The sequence below is a fragment of the Microcaecilia unicolor genome, chromosome 9 (genome assembly GCF_901765095.1).
Source record: "Microcaecilia unicolor chromosome 9, aMicUni1.1, whole genome shotgun sequence".
Classification (NCBI taxonomy): domain Eukaryota; kingdom Metazoa; phylum Chordata; class Amphibia; order Gymnophiona; family Siphonopidae; genus Microcaecilia; species Microcaecilia unicolor.
This window is the reverse complement of record NC_044039.1, coordinates 207,181,815-207,194,057: the sequence shown is the minus strand read 5'-3', so window position 1 is coordinate 207,194,057 and position 12,243 is coordinate 207,181,815. Positions and strand designations below refer to the sequence as shown.

Here is a 12,243-nt window from a genome sequence, read left to right as displayed (position 1 = left end):
TGCCGTTTCAGAAAGTGCACTGCTGCGTTGAGTGCCTCTCTTCATTCATGGCCTTTGATTCCATCCCAGTATTACATACACATTAAGAGTCAGCCACAACTCTGCTTTCATGAAATGAGACAACTGAAGCACCACATTTTCAGATGAGTTAAATTAGATGGTTTAATTCCAAAGAAAATGTCCCATTGCACTTGGAGGGCTCTATTTCCATGTAAGTTCTTCACCTGGCTTCAACTCCCTGTGTGAAGATGAGAAGAAAGTTTAAGGAGGTGAATGCTGTTATATACAGAACGTTTCTCTCTTTTCAAACAAACAAAGCCTAGCCAGAAAGCAGACTAGAAGGCTCCCAAATTCATTTCTTAGGAATTACTTTTAGCAAACCATCCTACTCCTGGAGGAATTCTACATTGCATAGCATCAGCTCGGTCTCCCACTGCTGCCTTGCTACTCTGTTGTATTCAAGAAGTGGTGCACAGCCACACATCAGGCTGCTTCTTCCTTCATTGCCACTTTGGTCCCCGGCTGTTCGTTTAAGCTGCACAGCTGTAGAAAGACCTGTGTGGCTCAAAGCAACAGTCAGGCCCAGGCTGGTAGAGAAAGCAGCCTGATGACAGCTCCTGCTCTTGTCGGGGCTGCAGAAAGGTGGATAGTGGCACAGAAAAGTAAGGTGGGGGTTTGCCTGGGAAAAAGTGATCTTGGGGGAGGGGGGGTGGACAGAACAGGGGTCTTGCTTGGAGTTAGGAGAGCAAGAGAGAAATCTAAAAGGCAGAGTGCTGCTAGAGGGTGGAGAACGGGTTGAGAAAGCTGTCCAGTATTCATCCTGGAGAAAGAGTAGAGAAAGCTGGGGCCTAATAAACGCTAAGAGAAAAATGGAGAAGGTGGACCCTGAAAAAGGAAACTGTTGGGGTATTTCATGCCGGGGGTGGGGGGAGTAATTGTTAAAATAAAGTATGCAGAGTTTTACACAGCATTCAAATATTGGGCACAGAATTCCTCCTGGAGTAATCTTCATGTACTTGAAATAATTACTACTGACAGAAATATCTTCCATGCTGTAAGGTGGTCAGCTAAGTAACTTTCATGTCACTTCTAGCCCTAATCTCTTTGGTAGTACAGCCATCTCAATTATCCCAGTTGATACATCAAGACTGGATTACAGTAATGCACCCTAACACTGGTCTGACTACAAAGGTTTTGCACCAGCTCCAACTGATTCCGAATGTTGCAGCAAGACTAACAGAAGGTTGCAAGCGACATGACCACATCATACCATAGATCCTCAGGAGCTTAACCGAGATTGGATACCAGAGCCGGTAGTGGGAGGCGGGGCTGGAGGTTGGGAGGCGGGGATAGTGCGGGGCAGACTTATACGGTCTGTGCCACAGCCAGTGGTGGGAGGCGGGACTGGAGGTTGGGAGGCAGGGATAGTGCTGGGAAGACTTATACGGTCTGTGCCAGAGCTGGTGGTGGGAAGCGGGACTGGTGGTTGGGAGGCGGGGATAGTGCTGGGCAGACTTGTACGGTCTGTGCCGGAGCCGGTGGTTGGGAGGCGAGGATAGAGCTGGGCAGACTTATACGGTCTGTGCCAGAGCCAGTGGTTGGGAGGCGGGGCAGACTTATACGGTCTGTGCCCTGAAGAGCACAGGTACAAATCAAAGTAGGGTATACACAAAAAGTAGCACATATGAGTTATCTTGTTGGGCAGACTGGATGGACTGTGCAGGTCTTTTTCTGCCGTCATCTACTACGTTACTATGTTACACCTCTCTGACCTCATGTGCAACTTCCTTGCAATTAGTCCCCTTATTTTCTAACTCTTCTTTCCTATCTATATGTTCCATCTTTGCTCATACCCTATGCTGTCAATTAAAATGTTCTATTATGTATTGTGTTGACATTGTAAGTAGTATACTATGCCATACTTTGAATTATTTGAATATTTTTACTGCTGTAATTGTCTATTGCTTATATTTGATTTATTCTCACCGTACACTGCCTGGAGTGAATTCCTTAAAAAAGGGCGGTAAATAAATCCTAATAAAATGAAGACATAATCTAGCAACACTTCCAGCTTGTCAGTTCTCCTTTTCTTTGCAGAAATGAAGGTCTACAACCAACCATATCTCCCAAACAAGCAATGCTACCCAACAATTGAAGTGACCTAGGGAAAAAAAATTATTGACATGCATAAATTTCCTCATAGTTAAGGTTATTCTAGTGAAGATGACAAACTTCAATTCCAGGCATTTTCTAGTGTAAAAACTTGTATCTAATATTACCCCATTTAACACTTAAAAACTGGCATGACCCGAAATGATGACGAAAATAAAAACAGCCCTCTTCTCACCCCCCCCCCCCCCCCCAGTCATCCACTTCTTTCTATCCCCACATAAGTAAAGCATGAAGGTGACATCAGCAGAGGCGGATGACAACAGTAACAGCTCAGTGAAGGGCCTTGTGTTATCGGGGTACACTTAGAGACACCAGTACTCTGGCTCAGTTTCAAGTTTAACAGAGACTAGAGAGGAGGAGGAGCAGGGCTCAGTGACTCACCAGCCCCATGTAGACTAAAACTACAGGGCATAGGTCACAGTGAAGAGTCAGAGGAAGGGGAACAGCCCCATTTAGGAACCAGTATGGATGGATTATTCCCTAGTCCCCCTTCCCACATGTATATTGGTACAGTTTAACAAAACTTGTTGTGCTTTGGGCTAGACAACGTATTAAACCAGTATTTCAATTAGGGTGAAAAATAAAATCACTAATTCTCCCTATAATTCCGTACTTCATCACCATCTTGTATCTTTTGAAAGCTGCTCCTCCCTCCTTAGTCACAGTCGCCATTATGTGAATTCTTAGTAAAATATCTTCAAAAAGCATATCAATAGAAATCAAACAAAATAAAACATGGAAAAGAAAATAAGATGATACCTTTTTCATTGGACATAACTTAATAAATTTCTTGATTAGCTTTCGAAGGTTGCCCTTCTTCGTCAGATCGGAAATAAGCAAATGTGCTAGCTGACAGTGTATATAAGTGAAAACATTCAAGCTTGAATGTAATGCTTGAATGTTTTCACTTATATACACCATTGTCCCAGGTACATAATATGTAAACCGCTTTGAATGTAGTTGGAAAAACCACAGAAAGGTGGTATATAAGTCCCATTCTCATTCCCTTTCCATATCTATTCAGTCATGATCAGGGCATAGACCGTAGAAGTCTGCCCTGCACCGGTTTTGCTTCCCAATTACCGGCGTCGCCACCTAATCACCACTAAGATTCAGCAGATCTATTCCTTCGTGTTTCTTCACAAGGCTTGATTGCTAAGAAATGTATTCTTCTTCGTTGGATATCTCCTGATCCTCCAAATGTTTCTTTATGGAGGAATTGAATGCATAATTTACTAGGAATAGAGAAACTGTCTGTAGCTCATATTGGGGAGAAGGCATTATGTCCGTTTTTGAGGCTTTGGGATCCATTTTTGAATTATTTGAGAACATGTATGCATGGTACACTTGTCAACTCACTTTTGGTATGAAAAATGTTGTGACTGGGATTTAGTAGGTTTTGGGTGGGGGGCTGCCATTTGGCTAGTTTGATAGAAGTTCTATATTGAGGGAAGAAAATTCAAATTTGCTGTTACTGGTGTATAATAATATGGCCACTACATTGTTTCTTGTGGTTTAATGTGATCTTTTGGCTGTATGTTATATAAAGATGAGGTTTCCATTGAAAACTTCCATTGCCAGCTGAATATTACCCCCCCCCCCCCCCCCACACACACACACACACTTCCTCCACACACTTTTTATGGTATGGCGAGTCTTTTGTCTCCCAAGCTTGCAAATCAATCAGAACCTAATTCAATCCAACTCAAAATGTTATTAAAAAAGAAAAATGTGTGTTGGGAGCGACATGAAAAACAGTAGAAAAGCTCAGTATTCTTTCAGTTTGGGCTTATGTACGTTTTATTGTAAAAAATTCCTCTCTATATATATAAAAGGCAACACCAACGTTCTATGAAGCCTCCAGACGGAAGTGTGAAGAGGGAGAGATATCCGGTTTCCCCATGAGTGTCTGCCCCGCCCTCTGTAACAAACAGTCAGTGAAGGAAAACAGCAGAGCACAAAATCAAATCGCTGGCTCTGTAACAGTGAAGGACTCAGAGGGGGGAGGGGAGAGAGGGCAGGGACACACACACTCCCACATGCACACAGAAGAAAACATTGCTAGCCCCTGTTTCATTTGCATCAGAAACGGAGCTTTTTTACTAGTTAATTTATAAAATCAAAAGCTAAAACTACTGCTGGCATAACTTGTACATAAGAAGTGGCAGCCACAAGCCAAGGAACACATACGCACCTCTTGTATAACAGGCTTTTGTTTCTAAAGTCAGTCAGCTTTTCGTCGTTCTTTTTGTCCCAATACCAACCAATTACAAATCCAAGCGGGACCAACACATGTGTCCAGTGCTCACGTACCACACCGATTATGTTCACCATGGTGGCTAGAAAGCAAAATTTTTAGAAATGTTAAGAGAAAAAGAACAAACTGACTTGAGCATCACTATTCTCTATATCAAGGAATCTTAACCTTTATTGGTTCCCACACTCCTTTAACTGATCAATTAAACCCTTGCACCCCCTTCCTTCACTTGTCACTACTGACAGCTACATACGTCACTAACTCTTAGTGGCTAACAAGTTGCTAGATGGGCCGGTTTCCCACCCAATTGGGCTGGTTTTTAAGCGAGGATGTGGGAAATTTTCGAAGGCTGCGGGAAATTGGGCTTTTTCGCTGCAGCTGTGCGGGTTTGGGCGCTTTTCCCGGCCACCGGGCAGCAGGGTTTTTTTATTGGTCCAGAGGGACTCTCTCCTCCATCCCTCTCGTGGACACCACAGTCGCCATCTCTCCCGCACCACACACCGTCCAGTTCCCCCTTCACCCGGAAATGCACCCCTATCCAGCCCCTCCCTCATTGCTAGACACCCTCCCATTCTCCCAAAGAAAGTTTAATAAACAGGAGGAGAGCAGGAGGCGTGCCCGAGGCAATGTCAGAGGCAGGGTTTGAATTTGTGCTGTTTGGGGCTGATTTTGGGTGGGGAAAATTTTTTAAACCTGGCAACAGGCTGTGGAGTCGGTAAAACAAATCTTCAACTCTGACTCTATTTTTCTACTGTCCGATCAGATTCCTACTATGTATAGTAAATCTAAGATAAATTTGATTAACTACAGAAAAACATAGGATATTTCTTTATGTACAAAATAAGGAATAAACCACAAAATATATTTATTTGAAGCTTGAACAAAGTACCTGAACAAAAAAAATATATATATACAAAGTACAAAATGATAAATTTACCATATGTGGCTGTCTCTGGGAGAAGATGATTAAAACAGCAGATCCAAAATGTTGAGAATGCTTATGGACCCATGACATGAAAATCAGCCAGTTTGAAAAAGTTCCAAATTTGAACTTCTGTAACTTTTTTTTTTTAATTTTTATTTTCCAAATAAAAGGATGAGGTATGGACTGCTGTATAGCAATTGTGTGCTCTAACAGAATTCATTAAAATCTCATTTTTTTTCTGGTGACTTTAGTCACCTTTTCCCAGATATGATCATATATAATGTTACTTATTTTGAAGCTGGAATTGGAGTTGGTACATTTTTACCGACTAACTCCATTCAAAGTTGCTTCAGACTGGATTCTACAGCCCTGGCTAATATGTCGCTAAAAGTACAGCAACAACTACCTTCATTCACCCTGTCTAGAAAGCTCAGATCCTTTGAAAACGTGACAGCGAAACAGGTGCCTGTCGGGGTCTGATGAACTTTCAGGCCTCAGCTTCTCAAAGAAATGTATGCCTCCTGATTTGGATTGTTTTAAGAAAAGACTCCTGACGCAGGCCTGCGACCGAAACACAGTTACTGTGTCAAGTCTCCAATCCAAGCCACATTGAGCCTGCAAAGAGGTGGGATAATGTGGGATACAAATGCAATAAATAAATCAATAAAGCTTATTTGAGAAACTTTAGATTGCTGTTCCAGAGAATACTGGTTCTCTAACCAGGATGCACCAAACACTCTCAGGAGCAAATATTGCCTGCTGTACACTGCTCCCATAACTGTTGTGGAGTAAATACCGTCAATGCACACTGTTCCCATAATCTTTGTGACCCCTGAAACACGGCCAGTGTCGGGTTATTCTCTGAAGACTGTTCCCCAGGTTGTGTGATTAAAGGAATTTTGTCCCTATTTTGAAGGTTCTTGGTGCATTCGTTCGCTGTTTCAAGATGCCAAGTGTTACCATGAAGGAGCACAGCAGCTTGCAAAAAGGAAGGGTTCATGGCTTTATCATCTATCTAGGACCACCATCCGGAGGATGGAAAGAAGCTGGCTCATGACTTCCAAATTTGGACCAACCAGGACCAGTATATGGGAGGATGAGGGACGTGAAGTGAGGAGATGCTTCCCAAGTACTTCCAGCCAGCCTCTGCATTTTGGTTCCTTAAAATTCCAAGGCTTCACCAAGACACTTATCTCTTAAGAGAGCGTGAAATTGCACTTCAAGAATGCCATGTTTGCCACTCTCGGCAGGACATCCCAAGAAGCATTACAGTAAATACTCTGGCCCTGTTTGGAAGTAGCCCCTTACCATGCAATCTAAAGGATCAAACCAATTCAACAGTGTCCACAGGACTCCTTTGTGCTCCACAGGAGCATGCCTTTTGAGCCATGTGTTACCACAGTGCCAGTTCTTTTCATCACTGTGCTCAGCTGACTAAGGCCAGGTGGGATAGCAGTAGATGCTGATGCTTCAGATGCCAATTCTCTTTCTCCTCCCAAGCCTTTTTTTTTTTGTAACTTTTACCACCTCCTTGCTACTCTCCAAGGATAGCGTGCATGCTGTCAGTAGCTTCTGCTGTCAGACCGACTGAGAATGAAAAAAGACACATTGATTGGAAGACAGTCAGTTAAGGTCTGAGTTCCCACAAGAAGAGAGGGAGATCAGCTCCGCAGCACTGGTGTCCAATGTCCCCGAGTCTCCATCTATGTTTAACTGGGAATCTGGACTTACAGTCTTCCCAGGAGCAGTCTACTCTTAACTCCTGTATCATCTGCTGGAGCCAAAGAAATACTAAGGCACTGAAGGCAGCACCAGCCCCCTTTGAGGGAAATGATGTCGGCTCAGAGATTTTTTTTTTTTTTTTTGCTTTGACTCCATCTGCTGGCAAGCATTCCTTGCCTACACTAAGGGGAAGTGTGGTTTCAGACTCCAGTCCCTACCCCTGAAGCAGCCTGCCATAGGCAAAACATAGCCACACTGGGCTGGGAAATATTAATAAAAGTGTGCTTTACCGAACCTCTTCGAGTCATTGTTTTTCTTCTACCACCTGTGGATCAAGACTGCCTCTTCTGTGTTGAGACTGTTAGTGCATGAACCAGTCTTCCCTCACACACCGACAGGAAAGAAGATATCTACTTGTGATGCAGCTGCATATTTGTACAGCAGTGTGCTGTTTTTCCTGACAGTGCACTTTTTAATGTTGTTGTAATTTGCATGCCATTTTAGTGCATCCATAAGTAACAATTTTTTATGCATGAGTGTTAGAACACTGTGTATTGAAGCATAGCAATATATTCTAATGCAGTACTTACTGCACTGAGGCCTTGGGGCTGATACAAGAAGCTAGCATACCCTTCTCCACCACCGCCAACTCCAGGCTCCGCTCATTCTGCCTCACCTCACCCTATGCTTGGAATAAACTTCCTGAGCCCTTACGCCAAGCCCCCTCCCTACCCATCTTCAAATCTTTGCTCAAAGCCCACCTCTTCAATGTTGCTTTCGGCACCTAACCTTTATACCTTTCAGGAAATCTAGACTGCCCCAATTTGACTGACTGTACATTTGTCTTTTAGATTGTAAGCTCCTTTGAGCAGGGACTGTCCTTCTATGTTAAATTGTACAGCGCTGCGTAACCCTAGTAGCGCTTTAGAAATGTCAAGTAGTAGTGGTGGTAAGTGCAATAATATGGGTGCCCAATGCAGAAAAAAAAGTTTTGCACAGAAGCAAAACCTTGCGTTCAACAGCAGCGTACAGCATATTGAACTGCAAACTATCAGGTATTACGAACTAATGCAGAATACTTTAAGGCAGTGCTTCCCAAACCTAATCCTGAGGGATCCCCAATCAGTCAGGTTTTCAGGATATCCACAATGAGACAGATTTGCAGTGGAGGGAGTGCAAGTTCTACACCACTCAGGATTTTGTAGATCTCGATCATATCTCCCCTCATCCATCTCTTTTCCAAGCTGAAGATCCCTAACCTCTTTAGCCTTTCCCCAGGAGTTCCATCCTCTTTATCATTTTGGTCACTCTTCTTTGAACCTTTTCTAATTCCACTATATCTTTGAGATACAGTGACCAGAACTGAATGCAATACTCAAGGTGAGGTCACACCATGAAGCGATACAAAGGCATATTCTTGCTCTTATTTACCATCTCTGTCCTAATAATTCCTAGCATCCCGTTTGATTTCTTGGCCACTGCTGCACACTGAGCAGAAGATTTCAGCATATTGTCTTCAATGACACCTAGATCTTTTCTTTCGGTGCTGACGCCTAAGTTGGACCCTAGCATTAGGTAACTATTATTTGGATTATTCTTCCTAATGTGCGTCACTTTACATTTGGATGCCCAGTCTTCCAGTTTCCTAAGATCTTCCTGCAATTTTTTCACAGTCTGCATGTGTTTTGACAACTCTGAATAATTTTGTCTCATCTGCAAATTTAATCACCTCACGTGTCATTCTGATTTCCAGATCATTTATAAAGTGTTAAATAGCACTGGTCCCAGTACAGATCCCTGTGGCACTCCACTTTTCACTCTCCCTAGTGCTTCCTGATGTAACACTTATGCAGTCCATATTGGGGTAACTGAAATCACCCATTATTATACTATTGCTCAATTTGCCAGCTTTCTTAATTTCCATAAACAATTCTTCATCTGTCTGTTCATTCTGTGCTAGTGAACACTAGTAAAGCCCTACCAGAATGCACCTTTCAGTCAAACAAACAAATCTTAAAAATGGCTATTTAACATCCAACTTCTTGTCAAACTGGCTTTGCAAAGGGCTAATAGTTAAATTTATATTCTCGTCACTGCACCTCCGGGAGCCCTCTAACCAGGCATTTCCTACCTGTATCATTTTAATACGTGAATGGTTTCTTAGGCTATTTGCTAGGCAGCCTGTATTCCCAGTGACACCTGAGCAGAGTTGACCAAGGCTCGGGCTCCAATTGGGAACAACAACTTCTCGAGTTTAGGTAACGGTGGTTCACTTTTCTCCTCCCATAGTGGAGACGCTCTGACCTCCAAGTGCCCGAAATAGATCCACCGCAGTCCAAAAGGCCCCAAGAATACTTACAATGCTGCTAACGGTACTGGAACCAGTACAGTCTAACACGGCTCTAGCACTTATTCGTTGTTCCACTGCTTCCGAACTGCCTCAAACCCCCAACCAGTTCCAGAAATCCGGCTTCGATTCTCAGTTTCTCTCCAGGTCCGCCATTTACCGTTACGTCAAGGCACCACAAAGCATTGTGGGGGAAAAAAAGAGACGTAATAACCCTCTGTGTTCTACAACGTAGCGATGGGGGGGAGGGGGGAGCTTTAACCCTCTCTCCGTGTTGCAACCGCAATAGAGGGAGAAAAAGTACGGCGAGATCCTCCGAACGAATGAGGTGGAAAGAGGAGGAAGAGGGGGGGTACGATTGAAGAGAAGCCGGGAGACACTGTCAGCTAAGGGCTACGTACGTTGGGGTGTGGTACACAAAGGGTTACCTGTCTTTCCCATTCAGCGATGCAGCAGGTGGCGTCCTATTTCCTTTCCCACCATGCTTTGCGGCGCCGTAATGGAGCGGGAAAATGGCGGCTGTCTGAGAGGCCGACCGGGTAGTGCAGAGTCGAGAAGCAAAACTCGAATACCCCAACTGAGGCGAAGCGGCCTATGAACCTCTGGGAAGTGCACTACGCCCAGCCATCAGCAGTGTAAGCGGTCTTAAGCCGCAGTCGAAACTGTACTTGACGTGGGGGGGGGAAAAAAAAAGCTAACCTGCGCCTCCTCTCGGGTCTTCAGCCAGCTGGGGCCTGAAGTTGTACGTCTGCGCTTTAATCCTCCCTGTGGATGAGGCGGTAGCTAGCGTGCGTGCTGGTATGGGCCTCTTTTACTGCTGAAGTAAATATTTCCTGGCTTATATCTGGCCACCCACAGCACAGGTGTCCCTGGCTGATCTGTGGAAGAAGGTAAAGGACAGATCGCTGGACCAGACCTCGGATCTGCGGGGGAGGAGGGGGATGCCTTTGCCTTTGCCTTTTCAGATACTTGACTTGGGGGGGGGGTCAGGATGTAATGAGACAGCAAACAATTCGTTCTTCCTATGCTGTGTAGTCTGTCCAAATTGCCTGCACACTGCGGAGGGAAACGTAAAAAAAAAAGTGGATGTGAGGTTGTTCATTAATCAGGTTGTTTATAGGTTCGTTTCTGGAGTCTGTTTATCAGGGCTTTTTTTGAGGGGGTACTGAGTACCGGCACTTTTTCCATTGTCTGCTAAAATTGACCCATGGTCCCTAAGTTTTAATGAAGGAACTCGGGGCTCTACACACCAATTCTGCCTTGTCATAGATTCTATGACTGTTGCAGGGGGCCTGGCTATTGTGGGGTGGGGCCCTCAGTGATCAACCCATCCCTGAAGGGTGGCCTGGCATTTGAGTACCGGCACCTTTTTCGCTAGAAAAATCGCAGTGCTGTTTATTAATTAAGACATACTAACCGAATTCCAGATCTGTTCTTGGATAAGTGTAGGTGGCATCGTCCCATTTTCTCCTTCAATCTCTGCCCCCTTTTTGAAAAAATAAAAAAGGAAAAATAAATTTTTTTGTACCTTTTAAAGTTTTAGTTAATGAGTGAACAAATGTCGTTCGTTTGCTTACTTTAAAGAGCAGGGTTCTAAGTATTTAATTCTAGAGTAGGGGCTCTTAACCTTTTTGGGTTCCTGCACCCCTTTAATGAACCCTGGTACTTCTTTTCTAGCCCATGTGTGCATTAGTGACTACTGATAGCTATATATGTCACTGACTGGTAGCCACTAACCGTGCTACTGTTAACATGTTGCAATTACAGTAGTACACCCACAGTAATACTACCAGTAACTGTCCTAATACCTGCCTTCATTTTATCTAGAAAGTTTTAATAAATTGCTCAGATTTCAAGATCCTTCTCCACATCTTGTTTGATCTCTTCCTACACCACTGGTTTATGTTTCAACAATTTTTTTTCTTACATTTGTACCCTGCGCTTTCCAACTCATAGCAGGTTCAATGGGCTTACATATTATATATAGGTACTTATTTGTACCTGGGGCAATGGAGGGTTAAGTGGCTTGCCTAGAGTCACAAGGAGCTGCCTGTGCCTGCAGTGGGAATCGAACCCAGTTCCCCAGGACCAAAGTCTACCACTCTAACCACTAGGCCTCTCCTCCACAGTGGTACAGATATCTTATTCACCCAATAATAAACTTAGCTTACAATATCACAACTTATAACTAACAAAATCCAGTGACATAAGCTAACAGTTTTACCATCCATTTTATTCTACTCCCCCCCCCCCCCCCCCCATTCCCAACTTCCCTAACCCCTCCCCCAACCAAACAGTAAACATTTCTGAAGATTGTGGTCAATGGAAATAATTTCACCAACAGTCCACATAGAGTAACCCCTCCTCTGACAAAACCTCCCTTCCTCCCAATAACCCAACCCCCACACCATAAGACACCACTGGTTTAAAAAACAAACAAATCCTGCTCTAGAGGCTAGATATATTGAAGGGTTTTTCTCATTTTTGTGCATGAGAAAAACGCTTCCTGTTTGTAGTACTTTGTGGTTCTAATGGTATAGGCTACTACCAGTCAGCCTTGCTTTTCTTTTTGCGTTTAGCTGACAGAAGTTTTATGCGTTTTCACAGACTTTAGATCTACTTTATTCATTTATAAGTTGTATGTGATCTCAGAAAATTTGCCCGTCTCTGGACTACAAACATTACAAGACTCCTGAAGCAGGCGTTTTGACGCCTAAACACAGAAGCTGTGTCAAGTCATTTCAGTTGTTCCAATAAAGATCACCTTTTTGAAATATCTCCCTCAGTTTATTGGAAGAGCTAATCTACCCTTCTCCTTGG

General features: G+C 43.7%; 2 protein-coding genes across 4 annotated transcripts in view; one reads left to right on the top strand and one right to left on the bottom strand.

The window, feature by feature from the left end:
• Window positions 1-136: 136 nt before the first annotated feature.
• Window positions 137-9,590, bottom strand: NDUFB1 (NADH:ubiquinone oxidoreductase subunit B1). Its single transcript, XM_030213999.1, has 3 exons — window positions 9,436-9,590; window positions 4,367-4,511; window positions 137-238 (listed from the first exon to the last, which is right to left on the bottom strand). Exons 2-3 carry the CDS (start codon window positions 4,504-4,506, stop codon window positions 202-204), a joined length of 177 nt encoding a protein of 58 aa, XP_030069859.1. The 5' UTR covers window positions 4,507-4,511; window positions 9,436-9,590; the 3' UTR covers window positions 137-201.
• A 218-nt stretch (window positions 9,591-9,808) lies between these two features.
• The window catches only part of CPSF2 (cleavage and polyadenylation specific factor 2), a 45,522-nt gene continuing 43,087 nt past the window's right edge, over window positions 9,809-12,243 (top strand). The window contains exon 1 of one of the 3 annotated variants that reach the window (XM_030213997.1): window positions 9,809-10,058. The gene's annotated coding sequence lies outside the window, so the exon portion shown is untranslated. Of the gene's footprint in view, window positions 10,314-12,243 lie in introns of all 3 variants that reach the window. The other 2 variants (XM_030213998.1, XM_030213996.1) reach the window with 2 other exon arrangements.

Bases quoted from the DNA above. Each gene is read 5' to 3' on its own strand.
- NDUFB1 (XM_030213999.1), bottom strand. From the start codon at position 4,506: ATGGTGAACATAATCGGTGTGGTACGTGAGCACTGGACACATGTGTTG. The intron at 239-4,366 runs GTGCGTATGTGT...ATCTTCACACAG, and splicing joins AAAAGCCTGTTATACAAGAG to GGAGTTGAAGCCAGGTGAAG.